A 16,698-nucleotide genomic window follows, 5' to 3' on the forward strand; every position below is an offset into this window, starting at 1 on the left:
CTTAGCCTTGTCGTTGAAAAACTGCAATATTGTCAGGTACTCTTCATCGTGTGTCAAAGGTGACACAACAACTGTGCTGGAGTTAAAGGGATAGTTCAGTTTGTTTGAAGTGGGGTCCTATGAGTTGCTCTCATACAGTCAGTGCACTGGGTAAAGCACTCTGGACGCATCGCCCACCGAGATAGGAGAACTGCACTCCAGCTGCAACAGGCACAGAGAGCTGTCTGCTGAGTGTGATGGGGGCCAAGAGCAAAAACATACAAAACAACAGAAAAAATACATGAAATGCTTCCATACTGCTCACCTGGCATAATGCAAGTCTCCCACAAGCCCTGAGATGCCAAGTTGACGTGAAAAGATGTCATTTACACCCTGTTTTTAGCTGAAATCGTCACTGTAGCAAGGTTGTACCCTAGTTGTTGAACTTTCAGCTGCTAGCTCCAGTGACGATTTCAGCTAGAAACAGGGTGTAAATGACATATTTTCAAGTCAACTTGGCATCACAGGGCTTGTGGAGACTTGCATTATGCCAGGTGAGCAGTATGGAAGCACTTTATGTATTCTTTCTGTTGTTTTGTATGTTTTTGCTCTTGGCCCCCATCACACTCAGCAGACAGCTCTCTGTGCCTGTTGCAGGTGGAGTGCAGTTCTCCTATCTCGGTGGGCGATGCGTCCAGAGTGCTTTACCCAGTGCACTGACTGTATGAGAGTACCTCATAGGACCCCACTTCAAACAAACTGAACTATCCCTTTAAGCAGATCCTGCCAAAAGATGTCGGGGTGTTTGTGATCAAAACAAGCCGTCAAGGGCAGAGACTGTGTCGTCTGTGTGCTTGTTTTTGACATATCGAGTACCGCAGGTATGACGTATTTTTGTAGGCTTAACCAGAAATCGCCGCCATTTTGGTTTGTCAGGGAAAAAGACTATGGGGTTTTAGAATGGGGATTTCACTTACCGTAAATTCCGGACTATAAGCCGCGGCTTTTTTCCCGTTTTTTGGCCCCTGCGGCTTATATAACGGTGCGTCTTATCTATGGATTTTTTCAGAAAAAAAAAAAAAAATACAAATAAAATCTCTCTTTTTTAGCACTCTTTCTAACTATAAATCCACTTCTGTTTTAATTTCCTCTCTTGCCCTCTTTTCACCACACCGCGGACACTGTGTGCACTGTAAAAATAAACAACGGTGGTGTTGTGTTATGTTGTTTTGTTGAAATGTTACGGTAATACGGTAAATGGGAGCTTCCTCAAACAGCCATCTCTTTCCCGACAATCCCCTCTGTGCGTGACCACTTACATATGGTAATTACGGTAAGCAAACGGCCACTCGGCCATCAACTCCCTCCCCCGACTACCAGGAGAAAATCACAAACTTCGGCGAATTCACACAAAGGAAGATCAAGGAATATTCCATCGAACCGGAGCAGATCATAAATATGGATGAAGTGCCTTTGACGTTCGACCTGCCACTCACTCGGACTGTTAACAAGAAGCGCCCTGGAGGATTCTTTCACCAAAAAAAAGCTTTGCTCGTTCTCGACAGCATGAGAACGAGCAGTAGAAGCAACACTCTCACTTACCATGGGGAAGGTACGCAGAAATTCACACGACGCAGCTTTCAAGTTGAAAGCAGTCAATCTCGCATTAAAAGAGGGAAACAGAGCAGCCGCGCGTAACCTGGGCATCGATGAGTCAATGGTGAGGCGTTGGACGGTGCAGCAGGAGGAACTGTCTCAGCACGGAATATTATAGGAGTGTGAAAACATCCACAATCACCAACGGGTTCCAAAACGCTGGACTGCTGCGGGATGAAGAGGATGACGCCGCCACAGCTGGCGCTGAGGGCCGTCAGAGGCTTCAGAGGCTGTTCGATGCCGACAGTGATGAAGAGGAGTTCGTTGGTTTTGAGTGACAATGAAGGAGAGAGGAGAGTGGTTGACGAAGCCACCCTGAACCTGTTCGTTTCCGACACTGAAGATGAGGACTTTGGTGGTTTCAGTACGCAGGAAGAAGAGGAAGACGAGGATTAGTGACTTGACTTCTCTGGTTACAGGTTTGCTGCACATATAGCCTATTGTTGTGTGATTTTGTCTGGGGATTAGTGACCTGACTTTTGTTTTGTTTTGTTGAAATGTTAATAAATGGGAGCTTCCCCAAACAGCCATCGCTTTCCCGACATTCCTCTCTGTGCACGAACCCTTTCATATGGTAATTAAACATCAAAACACCCGCGGCTTATAGACCGGTGCGGCTTATAGAAGAAAAAAATAGTCAATTTTGGTCCCGCGGCTTATAGACCGGTGCGTCTTATAGTCCGGAATTTACGGTAAATGCATAAAATAAGGTTAGAGAAAGTTCATGCGCTAAAAACCACAGTTAGGAAGACGGAGACTGGTGCTCAACAGTTGAGGAACCACAGTAGCATCAGAAGGAGAACCCTGGAGCACTCAGGTCGTCTTTTGATGCTTTATTATAAGGTGCAGATCAAACACTGACGTTTCGACACTTGGTCTTCTTCAGAGTCGGAGGGAATACGGTAGTTCTGCGGTTGGGAGGAAATAGTGCCGAATGAGAGGGCTGTTTGACGGTAAAGTAAAGCGCTGAAAATGGTCAAAATAGAGCGTGCATGTACACTGATATTGATTTGTTTAGGTGGCCGTTGTTTTAGGTGGCTAAATTACGTTTTAGTTATTGGCCCCCTGTACTAGAGAGACAGAGCTGTGGAGGCTGTTGCTTCAGAGTGCTGGGTCTCGATAGACGGTGCGCTCAGCATCCAGAACACTGTACCTATTTCACTTAGTGTATGAAACTGATAGGACTGATAGTACTATACTCATACTGATAGTATGAGTATTTCATGACATGTTTTGCTTCCCAGGTGCGCTGGTTTTGATGATTTGATCACTGTATCCGTGTGACTGCAATGCTCGCTGCGTACAAGCGGTGCACCATGAAAGTGAGATCAAACACACCCTGCTGTGAATTCTACACAGGCTGTGGAAAGACTGCTTTTAAACGGTTGTTTCATACAGCAGTATCATTTTAACCGCCCCGGCTAAATTATTGGATTCCGTTGGAGGACTATCATATCTTCAGATCTGCATTCGGACGTCGGAGACGGGTAGGAGAGCGTTTCGAACAGCCGTTCCCCCCCCTATTGCCTTATGGAAGGCTATGTGACCCTAGTACTGCACGATTGTATACAGTAGTATACGCAGTACAGTAGTAGGGTCACTTATGGGGCTATAGCCCCATATGCTCTGCTATGTTCTCCGTATACACTCTCGAACTAGCATCACACAGACTTCCATAAGTCAGTAGGAGGGCTCGGCCGTTCAAAACGCTCTCCTACCTGTCTCCGACGTCCCGATTGCAGATGCTAAGACATAATAATCCTCCTACGGAAGACAGTAGTTTAGGTGGAGTTGTTAAAATGATACTGCTGTGTGAAACAACCGTTTAAAAGCAGTCTTTCCACAGCCTGTGCTGCTGAATTTACAGCAGGGTGTGTTTGATCTCACTTTCATGGTGCACCGCGAGCATTGCAGTCACACGGATACAGTGATCAAATCATCAAAACCAGCGCACCTGGGAAGCAAAACATGTCATGAAATACTCACAAGGTTCCTGTTGGCACTAGGAAGCTAAGCTTCTCCTCTCCTCCTACACAGGCATGAGGATAGCATATTAATTCAATAGAGACGGGTAGGAGAGCGTTTGGAACGGCCGAGCCCCCCTATTGACTCATGGAAGTCTGTTTGACGCTATAGTTCGAGAGTGTATACGGAGAACATAGCAGAACATAGGGGCTAGGATTTCACCAGCATTGGACATTTGAACAACACAATTAATACCAATATATTTATGGCTATATGGGAGGTAGCGGGCGGGTACCCGCCGCAGCTGCAGCAGCCCATAGAGGACCCACACACGCGGATGCTGATGTTGATTCTTTCCAGATGATCCACGACCACTTCAGGCTCAATACAGCCGTGTCCGTAAACCAAATTGACAACTGGTTGCTAGCTACGTCAACGGGCGAGTGGCTGCAAATTAACGTAATCAGACTAACATGAGTTACTGCTAGGAAAGCGCCGTGCAGTTTCTTATACGATAGAGAAAAGGAAACCCGACAAAATAAAGCATCTTGCTGGTTGACAGGCTGTCAATCATCGGCTAGTAGCACCAGGCAGCAGTAACCAGGCCGCTATCAGCTCGGCCTATGATGTCACGCCAATAGCTAACAGCAAGCTAACGTTAGCGGCGCAACTGTGTGACACAAGGACATTCAAATATAAAATAGACAATTTATAGTCATTTACCAGGCATCCTAAACACCACTATTTGCCTTTATCAATGTTTTTTTTTTACCTTACCGTTCTGTGTCTGACGGACGCTAGTTGAGCTGACAGTGACGTCAGCCTGTTTCACTGTGCGATCCGTTGACGCCCCTTTCATTTGGAACCCTTCCCTCAGCGAAAGGACAGATTCGACCCACCACAGCAGTGATTAAATTAATAATTTAATTATACTTGTAATTAAATAATATAATTAATAATTATAATTATACTTGAACAAATGCATGCGTTTGTTTAAGCCATTGTTTAAGCCTAGTGAATGAAACGAGGGATCAGCGTGATGTCACGAGACCGCAAAACACGCGGAACCTTGGCACTTTAGCGTTAATTAGTACGAGTTGTGCCAAACAAATGTTAATATCTCAAAAACTATAGGCCTACATGACATCGCTTATATTTTTGACATTTTGAGCGAGAGCAGAAGTAACGCAAGAGGCTGATGTATAATATGCATGTTTAGTTAAAGTTGTGTGAAATGTCGAAATGCTGTTTGGCTATCATCATTTTATCGAATCAGCACATGATGGCGATGCAAGTCCATCACTGCTGGCGATTGGACAGCAAGTGATTTTTCAGTGACATGAAAATGATTAAACTCTGAACTCCAGCAGTTAGACCTGTCATGAAAGTGCATAGGCAATTCAAAGAAGTGAAAAGGAGGAATCGACAAAAAAAAGAGTTTAGGATGAGTTCACATAGGCTACTCCCAGAAATTACTCAAACTCGATCTACTAGCAGTAATAAATCAAGCTCTCCATCAACTGCGCATTTACAGTTGTCCATCTCCATGATGAAAACAAGAGTGTTTCAGGCAAAACTAATAACACATCGGAGAAAGTGTGTTGTCATCACTAACATAGGCTATGTAACCCTATATTTTTTTTATAATATTCAAATAAACAAGGCTAGGTCGGAGGTCGGAATGTCGGAACCTAGCATATCTTCTTCTTCTGTGGTGTTTTATGGCAGTTGGCATCCTTTATGTTGCATTACCGCCTCCTTCTGGATTCATCCATCCACTGTTTCCCTACATTATCCTCAAGATCCTCTGTATAGACCAAATCAGCGGGATGTTTACATTTACTTCCGGGTACCCCTGAGGTCCACACATTATAATGGCGGTGGACGGCACAAACTGACATGTTGAAGACAAAAACAGACAAAGAAGACAAAAATGGTTCGTCCGTGTTGTGTTGTTGTTTAATATCATTCATAACAACACTTTCACTAACGTTAGTGGAGACCAGACTAGCTAATTTACCTGTTGGACCAGACTAGAGTAGACTTGAAGCTAAATTAAATTGACCTGGCGTCAGTAGCTCTGTCTGTACCAGGCTCTTTCTCGCCGAGAAGAGCCTGGTGACGCGAGGTTACTCTGTAATGTAAAAAAACAGCGAGTTTGACAGACAAACAAACTTTATTAGCTAGCTAACACTACATAAAACAAACACAGAAGAAAGGCTAGATACGTCGGACAAGCATGTTTACCAACCGTTTAACCATTTAAATTGAAAGTAGTCGGCCGAAAACAACGAGAGGGTTTGACAGCATTTATATGACAACACGCACATTTAAACCTGCCGCCTTTCCCAAGTGGTACCCGGAAGTAAATTTGTTTACATGGTGACGTCACGGTGATTTGGTCTCTATGGAATATTATAAGAATATTATAAACATCGTGTTTTTTCACTCTGTGTGTGTGTTGTTTTTACTGTAATACCTATTCTGAACTTGTTAAATTTGGCCCGAAACACCTAATATACTCAAACTAATAAAAAACTAAACATTTTTAAACAATAAATTCTAAACTAAAAATCCGAATGTAAAATCAAAATTCACTATATATGGAAACCAACTGAAACTAAACTGAATGGAAAATTAAAACTAATGCTAAATAAAAACGAATGAAAAATACAAAACTATAATAACTCTGGTTAGATGACAGACTGTGAATGATGTTCTGAAAAAGTGAGGAGAAAGGCTCAAAGCATTAGGTATGCAGCGCAAACACTAAAATATTGACTTAACATACCGGTAAATGAAAGCTGCATCAAGTCTCATAAACATTAAGAAGGGACAGCAAAAACACAATGTGAACAAATGTATTAGTTTATTTCAGTTCAAAGGTGAAATCATCTCCATAAAATAACTAGTTATTTTTTATTCTCAAGGTGAAAGAATACATACATCAAAAAATAGCCAATATTTTCTCTCAGTGGAAAGGAAGATGGACAGTGAAGATAAATATTACAAAACTATCAAAACCTCCAGAACAGCCAGAGCCAGTGGAGCAGCTAGCCCAGTCACAGGCCACAGGTCAGTCAGCTTCTTATTGGTTTAGTTATTTTTCATCACATCAATTTTCTGTCTCATGCTGTGTTCAGCACACAGACACACACGGAAGCAGCTTATTTTATATTTACCATTTCTAATTTACAGACTTTTGCTTAATATTACTTCAATGATCTATACTGATATTGGCCAGGAGCGAGAACATGTGTTTTTTATCAAAATTAATTTGGCTGAACAACTGTTATCCAGAGAAGCTGCCTGCTCCTATCCCATCTGTTGAGAAAGATTTGAGCACAAACAGGCAGATGAAGCGACAGCAGGCAGGGTTATCTCGCGAGAGAAACACGCAACCAGGTCAGCAACTGACTGACTGACTGACTGCAGTGACTGGGCTCTCTGAGGAACATCTGCAGGTTAGAGAGGAGATGCACAGACGCCAGCTGCACCCACAGACAGCTTCTCTGTCCATTACTGTCTAGTGTGGACAGAGACTGGATCTGTGTTCACTGACAGCAACTGCCCAGCAAGGCAGCGTCAGTCAATCTCCTCCAGAGCTGATTTCTGGAGGAATTTCAGATTCCTTGTTTCTCTGCCGATATGAACAAAAGTGTCAAAACGGACATTGATTGATTCAGTTCAGTTCTCTACAATGGAATAAAAATAATGGAAAATTAATAAAACAAAGCTTGAAACAGTGATTGATTGTTGAGGTTGATTGCAGGAAGGAGTTTTAGTGAATTATTTTCTGTTTATTTTCGATTATATGCGACCTAATTAAACATTGCTTAGCTAGCTACATCAGCTCATAATGTAACGTGAAGTTGATTCCAGCCAGTCAAATCTTCAGTTATCTACAACTTTTATTAAAAACAAAAAGGACAAACGTCTCTAAAATGAAGCTTGGAGAAGAGTTGATCCTTTGTTGAGCTGAAGACATTTTATTATCTTTTCTGGTTTATTTTCCATTAATGCTAGCAAATAGCTAGCTTTCCAGCTAGTTATGTTAACGAGTAAAAACGACGTAACGTTATGAAAGTTGATTAAAAAAGGCAAAAACTGCTTGATCTGCTGGTTCAAAACCTTGTAGCTGCACATAGCAGCCTCTGGCCCCACCTACAATCTGCTCAGACAAAAGGTGGGCAGGGCTAGTCTACCTGTGAACACACAGGAAGACCCAGTTGTGTGAAACCTATCAGGGGTATGTTCAATCTGCGAAACGGTGTGCACCGGGTGCGCAACAGGCTTTGAGGTAAGTTGTCTCTTGTTTGGTGGGTGTGTTAGAGGTGTACCCCAATCAACAGCGACATGTGATAAACCCCGCCATTTAAAGAGGCAGTGGTGCCAACAGATGGGTGCAACGCTTGCATAACGCAACAGTCGGAGCTGAACTCAACCCAGGTTTTATATTTATATTTTTTTCAACATATATATCTTTTATATTAATTATCTGGTACTGATGGGCAGCAGCGGTATCAGTGCATCCATAACTTGTGCCATGTTTACTCCAACATACTAATTTAATCAAAATTTGCTAATAGGGAAACAAAAATGCAGCAGTGACATCACATGACATCATGTGGGACCAGCAGAGGAAGAAAGATGCATCATGTGACCTACTGTGTTCCTGTGGAGTCATTTCATACTGATTAAAAAAAAATCATCAACCTTAAACATCAGTTCCTGATGCTAAACCCAATATGGGTAAATTCGCACCAGTTTTTTTTTATATATATATACATTATTGCATGTATTCACACATACACCCATCAAATAGAAACCTGCCATCAAACTACTTTGTGTTTTCGTCATCTGCAAAAAACTGACAAGACAGGACTTTGAAATCTCAAGGAAAAATACAAAATAAGAGTGCAGGGCAGGAAGCTGAATTCATCAAATGTCTAAATTCACCAAAAAAGCTTTTATAAAACATAATTTCATGCCAAAGTGGCTGCTAACTATTTTGCCAGTGAAATGAGCTGGACCCCACTACCACGATTAATTAAATTACTTTAATAAGTCTGTAAACCATAAATCCCCACTATCGTCATTTTTCAAATGGCACGTTTCCTAGAAGTAAAAAAAACAAAAACAAAATGTAACACCCTGAAAACACCCAGCCAGCATCCAAGCACAAGCAGAAATAAACCATTCTGTTATTAAATCATCTGAAAAGTTCAAACTCACCCACAGAAAGAGATAACCATCTTAAAATATAGAAGGGATATATATATATATATATATATATATATATATATATATATATATACACACACACACACACACATATAGCTGTAACACTCTGTATCCATGCTTCTATCGTCGTCTTTATCGACAATTAAAAAGCCGTCCAGAGGTCACTCTACTCTGCATCTGTTCTGCTTTCTACTGCAGCTTCCCTACTGCTGCTACAGACAGGAGACAGCCACTATGGGTGTCCAAATGTTTTTGAATGGGGACCAGATTAGATAATGTGAAAATACCGGGGGGGCCAGCTGCTTCTCGGATCATATGGGTTATAAAAAAAATCACAAACAATACAATTGTACTCTTTTTTGTTTTTTGCCATCTGAAAACATTAGTTCTGCATGTGTTGTTCCTACTTGGTGCTTGTCTACAAACTGTATGATAGTGTTGTCATCGTTAGGCGAATGGAAAAATAGTGAACTTGCTTGATTAACCAATACTGTGTGTGGAGGGGGACATATTTTGAGAGACAAGCCGCGGGCCGCAATTGGCCCCCGGGCCGGACTTTGGACACACCTGATGTGTGGAGTCTGTCCGCTCGTCACCCTTCTAATCTCATGATTGCTTCCTGTCTGGTGTTTTGATGGTTTGAAGAGGGAGGAGCAGAGGAGACACAAGCGTCGTCATCATCAGAGTCTCACATACTTCTTTAAAGAAGTCGTTCACCCAAAAATGAGAATTCTGTCATCATCTACTCACCCTCTGCTCAGCACTGTGCTGCGTTCAGACGAAAGCCTCCCATCTCCAAAAGACTTTTCAGGAACACAGAACCACTTTGTTTTCCAGGTTGGAAAACATGGATTTTGTCCTTCTGGCTTTTGAGTGGCTTTCACAGGCCTAAGTGTGTCGAAACACACGCAGCTCCTGCGTATGGTGTAACCTCTTTCACAGGCCTAAGTGTGTCGAAACACACGCAGCTCCTGCGTATGGTGTAAACTTTCAACTTCAGTGAGTAAAGACAAACATGAAATTGCAGCGGTGAGTTTTTTTTTTTTTTGAGTGACCAGTGATATTCTGAATGGTAACGTGCAGAGGAGGATCAAACACTAAATGATTACTAAAAAGAAACAGCGTGTTAACAGAGCGGTATCTGCTTGTGAAAGTGAACATAGTGATGTGCTGGTGAAGCGCTGTCTGTCTGCCGGGAGGGAGTTTCCCCCTGAAGTTCTCCTCCTCCAACGTCGTGCTGCACTCCCCTTGGCCGCCTCTAGGCGTCAGTGTTGCCGTTCTCCTCCGGCTGCAGCTGCTCCTTCTCTGTGCAGTCCTCCTGGGGGGGGCGCACCCGCTTAAAGAAGCCCAACTACAGAGAAGGAGGAGAAGAAGATGAAGAGGAAGAAGATTAAGAAGAAGAAGATGATGAAGAGAATGGTTGATTGCCTGACAAAGGCTGCATTTAGACTGCCTAATAATGTATAATACGCTACCTGGAGAATGCCCCTGGAGGGTTTTTAGGCAATTCTCCTGCACATTCAAATCTGATTATATATTGTATTTTTTTGTAATTGTTTTTATATGTGTAAATAAACAACAACAACAAAAACAACAACAAGTGTGTAAACAGGGGGGGAAAGCACATGGAATGAATTGGATATTCTCAGATCTGTTTCGGGCCTCAATCATATGTAGAAATAAATCTGATATGAATCAGATATCCAGCATTACGTTTTGTTTTTTGAAAAACGTCCCAAAGGTTGCTTGTTATGTTTATGTTTAAGCAAAACAACTTGGTTAAGGTCAGGATTTGGGTTTGGTTATGGGTTAAATAAGAAAAACGTCAGCCTTACAATGGGAACTTTAAATGTGGCTTAGGGGAATCGAACTCTGGTCTCCAGCATCCAAGGCAAGCATTTTATGCGTGTGGGTTGTTTCAAGTGTTGAGCATCAGATATCAGGTATCAGATATGGGTCACTTTTAAAAGTACTGTAGATGTAAACAGGCGCTCACAAACTGGATATAGGTAAAAAATCTGAACTGGGCATCAAGACCTGCATCGTAAAGACATCTAAAGTGACTGCTAGACTAGACTAACTAGTGGCTGGTGGTGGTAATTTCCATTTGTGAGTTTATTTTCTATTTTCATTTTCCATTGTCTAGTAGGTAGGGTCCTTGAGTCCTTACCCCAAGTGAAGGAGTTCAAGTATCTCAGGGTCTTGCTCTCGAGTGAGGGGAGAACAGAGCAGGAGATGGGCCGGAGCAGTTGGAGCAGTTGGAGCAGTATTGCAGTCACTTTACCGCACCGTTGTGATGTAAAGAGAGCTGAGCCAGAAGGCAAAGCTCTCGATCTACCGGTCGATCTTGGTTCCTACCCTCACCTGTGGTCATGAGGAGCGGGTCATGACCAAAAGAACAAGGTCGCGGATACAAGCGGCCAAAATGGGTTTTCTCAGGAGGGTGGCTGGCATCTCTCTTTATAGATAAGGTGAGAAGCTCAGTCATCTGTGAGGGACTCGGGAATAGAGCCATTAACAGTTTTTAGAGCGCTCACACCGGCCGCGGCACGTCGTGTCCGTCTCGCGTCCTGCAGCGAGCGTCTCCGTGTCTGCTCTATTTTTGACTGCTGCTGCGTGCAGCCCGGCATGAAGTCAGTACAAGTTGTGACCGGCGCGGAGCAAAACAGAGCGCTTCTGGTGTGAATGGCCAGGCCCCTGCTCGACGCTTCCGTGACGGGCTGCGTCGCTTCCATTACCAGTGTGCCTGCACCGTAAGGATGCCACCTGGTTGCTTCCCTATGGAGGTGTTCCAGCCAGGCAAGTCCAGCTGGGAGGAGACCACGGGGCAGACCGAGGGCTAGGTGGAGAGATTATGATCTCGGATAAGGGGTTGAAGATGGATGTGTGTGTGTGTGTGTGAGACGTGTGTGTGTGCTCCTCACCTTATACATGATGAAGATGAGCAGAGCCAGCAGCAGCAGACCTGCCAGGACAGCCAGAGCCACCACCCAGCCCGGGACAGGGGCGGGCTGGTCCATCACCCACAGCACCGACACACTCACCTGCACACAGGACCAGACACAGTCAGAGACACTACTGAGGCAAGACGCTTCAGTTCACATCACATTGCATTTGCCATGAGTTGAGTTATCCTCTGTTCTGCAAATTTAAAGTATTTTTCTTTACTTTAGTTTTTTAGTTTTTGGTAATCTTTTGAGCAATGTAAATAGATGTCCAGCTTCGGGATGGGTGTTTGCTTCGTAAATTACAATGTCTCACAATTTTAGGTTATTATTTCGTAACGTGGTGAATGCACGAGTCACAACATGTACATGATAAGAGTACATGAGCGCATTTTGGCGCTGTTAGAATGTGTATTTGGTGACTTAATGGGGGTAGGCTAGCCCAATACCGCAGACTACCAGTCATTTTGTGCTAAGCTAACTAGCAGGAGGGCGCGTAATGACTTTTCTACTGCACGCACAGGGAAGAGAAGGGCATCTAGCTTCTCGTCTTACTATTGAGAATATGGCAAATAGGCTTATCTCCCAAAATGTTGGCGTGTTTCTTTAAGACAGTGTGTGTGTGTGTGTCTGTGTGTGAGAGAGAGTGAGTGTGTGTGTGTCTGTGTGTGTGTGTGTGTGTGTGTGTGTGTGTGTGAGAGAGTGTGTGTGAGTGTCTGTGTGTGTGTGTGTGTGTGTGTGTGTGCGTGTGCGTGCGTGCGTGTGTGTGTGTCTCACAGTAGTGCTGTTGGATGGCAGCTCTGACACCAGGTTCTTGTTGTAGGGCATCTCTATGACGCTGAAGGAGGCCGAGGATTTGATGACGTACGAACGATTCTGATTCTCAGCCTGGAAGGAGAAGAGACACAAAGACAGTCACACGTCTGCCATCAGCCACTTCTGCTGCTAACACTCATGTTAGAGAAGACTTGATCAGACTCACACACTATATAGTTCAGTATTCCTCCCCTTAAAGCTTTCATTTATTCAATTAAATACATACACACATAATATGCACACTGTACTCTCCGCAACATTCACACATATTTAGTCTCACATGACCTCACAGAAATCCTAATCTATCATGTCCTGCTTTCATCCCACGTAATGTAATCTCTGTGCCACAACTTATGCCTCCCCCAGACCCACGTAATGTAATCTCTGTGCCACAACTTATGCCTCCCCCAGACCCACGTAATGTAATCTCTGTGCCACAACTTACGCCTCCCCCAGACCCACGTAATGTAATCTCTGTGCCACAACTTATGCCTCCCCCAGACCCACGTAATGTAATCTCTGTGCCACAACTTACGCCTCCCCCAGACCCACGTAATGTAATCTCTGTGCCACAACTTACGCCTCCCCCAGACCCACGTAATGTAATCTCTGTGCCACAACTTACGCCTCCCCCAGACCCACGTAATGTAATCTCTGTGCCACAACTTACGCCTCCCCCAGACCCACGTAATGTAATCTCTGTGCCACAACTTATGCCTCCCCCAGACCCACGTAATGTAATCTCTGTGCCACAACTTACGCCTCCCCCAGACCCACGTAATGTAATCTCTGTGCCACAACTTATGCCTCCCCCAGACCCACGTAATGTAATCTCTGTGCCACAACTTACGCCTCCCCCAGACCGCACGAGAGTTTGCCCGATTGTGGCCAAGATTCCCCCCTCTCCCGACTATCTCGGGGGTGCTCGCGATTTGAGCCTCGTCGGGACCGATAATCTGTCTGTCTGTCTTTAGCCCCAGTCTCTGCTCCAAAACACTCTTGTATGGTGTGTGTAAAGGTAAAGTAAAGGTAAAGTAAAGGTAAAGTCCCAACGATTGTCACACACCTGAGTGTGCGAAATTTGACCCATCCCCTGGGGGAGCGGCGAGCAGCAGCAGTGCCGCGCTCGGGAATCATTTGGTGATCTAACCCCCAAATTCCAACCCTTTGATGCTGAGTGCCAAGCAGGGAGGCAATGGGTCCCATTTTTTTAGTCTTTGGTATGACTCGGCCGGGGATCGAACTCACAACCTCCCAGTCTCGGGGCGGACAGTCAAACCACAAGGCCACTGAGCTGAGCTGGCTGTGTGTGTGTGTGTGTGTGTGTGTGTGTGTGTGTGTGTGTGTGTGTGTGTGTGTGTGCGTGCATGTGTATGTGAGTGAGTGAGTGAGTGATTGTGTTGTGTACCTTGAGGAAGCTGTTGACAGCGAGTCTGGCGTAGACCCACAGGATGGCGAACTCCCCCCTCTCCAGTCGACCAACCTGACAGTGCAGCTGCAGACACTCTGCTGTGGTGCAATCCTGCATATACACACACACACACACACACACACACACACACTTTAGTTTTCTTTCAAAATGAGATGTCAGATGTTGTAGGCTAATCGTTCATGTTCTAGTGTTGATGCTCATATCCTATTTTGCAGTTTATACTCAAAACTCACCGTTGGCTCTAGACAGCGACTCACACATGTAGTGCGGTTTCTCTTTATTTCTCGCCCTCAAACGCCAAGGACTGACCACGGCCATTTGCAACTTTTTATCAGACATATTCTCGATTAGAAATGGCTATATTATGATACGCTGATTAGTTTCATGTTATCTGGTTTGAATAGCCCCAGTCCTAGGTCTCATGCAGGCGCAGAACGCACGTGCTAGCTGACCATCAGCTGGAGTGTTTGCGGGGTGTTTCGACACAGGCGACGTGAGGCAACGCAACAGTCGGCCTTTGTTCCCGCTAATCCTTTGAAGTAAGTTTGGTGTGTCTGGGCCCTTAACCCCACTACTGTGTTTGGAAAAAAAATGTTGTTGTTTTCTGGCATCACAGTAAATCAATCAAATAACTACTTAAAAACAAACTGATCAGAAAAATGACCACTTGCACAGGCATTAGCATGATAATAACTATCTAAAATGATACAAACCACCTTTGGAAAAAAATTATCTGATGCGCACTGTGATTACATCGATTGTGATTTCCCCATCCACTAACATGAGGAGGCGGGCCTTGTGACCTATACTGGCACCTGCCGCCAGAGCGGTGATCTAACATGCAGCGGCTTCACTGAACGGGACCAGAGCTCAGTCCATCTATATGTCGATGGTGTGTACCAGTATGTGCAGGTTGTCCTGGGCCTCTCGGGGGTCCAGCTCCCTCTTGTGGACGTGGTTTCGGCTCCGCCCCTCAGTCCCTCTGTCTCCTGGAGACGGACTGCTGATGTTCTTCTCTGCTGACACCGGGTTCTGACACGCACGCACGCACGCACGCACACACACACACACACACACACACACACACACACACACACACACACACACATTATTATTGCACAGTTGGTGTCAGAAGCCACTTTCAGATATGGACTCAGGATCATCTCAGGGTAGCTCATGAAAATCCTTCCCTGGGCATTACCTGGGCATTACCTGGGCATTACCTGGGCATTACCTGGGCATTACCTAACGTTAAAAGGTGGAAGCTGCAATTCTACAGCCAGGTTGACAATCTCTGGAATATATCATGCAACACTATCATCTATGATCAGGGAGACCGGGAGGAAAAGAAACCATTCAAGTGAGCCGTTTGCAGCACTTGAGGAAATCGATGCATCCGGCCGTAAGTTTGGTCGTTTAATTAATTGATATGCCGAATGATTAATATATGCATGAACGTTAATGACGGGCACTTATCACCCAATAGCCTTGTTGCATTTTCACATTTCAAACTGGCAGATGGATGATCGTCAGCCCTAGTATGTATTCATTGAAGGCGTGTGTGTGTGCGTGTGTGCGTGCGTGCGTGTGTGTGCGCGTGTGTGTGTGTGTCCGTGCGTGCGTATGTGTGTGTCCGTGCGTGTGTATGTGCACGTGCGTGCTTGTGTGTGTGTGTGTGCGTGCGTGCGTGTGTGTGCGTGCGTGCGTGTGTGTGTGTGTGTGTGTGTGTGTGTGTCCGTGCGTGTGTGTGTGCGCTCACAGAGACGTTGAGCGGGTTGATCTCCATGGTGGACGAGCAGTTGATGGGCCCTTCCGTCAACAAGGACGTGATGTAGAGCAGAGAGCCGTTATGGAAACGACTCGGCCAATCAACATCCAGCACTGCCTTACTGAACGTGCTGGGACCGCTGTTATGGAGCTGAGGGAGAGAGAGAGGGAGGGACGGAGAGAGAGAGGAGGGTTCTTACTGTGTTTATGAGAAAGTCAAGTATTTTTGTGTGTGTCTCTTTGTCAAGCGGCAACCTCCGCTGCTGAAAAATGAGGCCAACGCGGTAGTGCCAAAAGCTGCAGTTCCTCGAATGGCCACTTGAGGCAGGCTGCAAAATGAGTCCATCCCCATAGACCCCCATGTTAAAATGCCCAACTTTACAACAGAAATAATTAAAATGTTCATAGCGTGATACAAAAAATGGTTTTGGTCTCTTTAGCTAATTTCATAACAACTGTATGGGGGGTGAATTTTATATAACTCACCTGTTTATACAGTCTATGGCTCAAAAAACAAGTCTGATTGTATAAAAGTCAATGGGGAAATTACCCTACTTCTCACTTTATTTATTACAAATTATAACAAAGTGAAAAAAGGGGGAGCTACTTGGAGTTTTAAGGCAATATTTAATAAGAAATAATATATCTGTGTACAAGCAGTTACAAAACAGAATATATCTTCGAAATACTACGGGCAAACAAAACGCAACGCGTTTCAACCACGCAGGTCTTCCTCAGGCAGTCTGAAGATATATTCTGTTTTGTAACTGCTTGTACACAGATATATTACTTCTTATTAAATATTGCCTTAAAACTCCAAGTAGCTCCCCCTTTTTTCACTTTGTATACTATTGCCTTTTGAGCTGCTTTGGTCCACACTTTTTGTGATTACAA

At 44.4% G+C, this 16,698-nt stretch overlaps 2 protein-coding genes across 2 annotated transcripts in view; both read right to left on the reverse strand.

Annotated features, from left to right (window-relative positions):
* akap11 (A kinase (PRKA) anchor protein 11) overlaps positions 1-4,401 on the reverse strand; it is a 29,422-nt gene extending 25,021 nt beyond the window's left edge. The window contains exon 1 of the mRNA XM_083641395.1: positions 4,378-4,401. The gene's annotated coding sequence lies outside the window, so the exon portion shown is untranslated. The remainder of the gene's footprint in view (positions 1-4,377) is intronic.
* A 2,049-nt stretch (positions 4,402-6,450) lies between these two features.
* Positions 6,451-16,698, reverse strand: part of itgav (integrin, alpha V) — a 92,600-nt gene continuing 82,352 nt past the window's right edge. The window contains exons 27-32 of the mRNA XM_083642108.1: positions 15,797-15,955; positions 14,938-15,069; positions 14,014-14,127; positions 12,567-12,677; positions 11,769-11,888; positions 6,451-10,195 (exon numbers count right to left, since the gene is read on the reverse strand). Of these exons, the coding sequence (XP_083498234.1) occupies positions 10,103-10,195; positions 11,769-11,888; positions 12,567-12,677; positions 14,014-14,127; positions 14,938-15,069; positions 15,797-15,955 (729 nt within the window). The 3' untranslated portion in view covers positions 6,451-10,102. The remainder of the gene's footprint in view (positions 10,196-11,768; positions 11,889-12,566; positions 12,678-14,013; positions 14,128-14,937; positions 15,070-15,796; positions 15,956-16,698) is intronic.

This window comes from Poromitra crassiceps (assembly GCF_964638095.1).
Source record: "Poromitra crassiceps genome assembly, chromosome: 8".
Lineage (NCBI taxonomy): Eukaryota > Metazoa > Chordata > Actinopteri > Beryciformes > Melamphaidae > Poromitra > Poromitra crassiceps.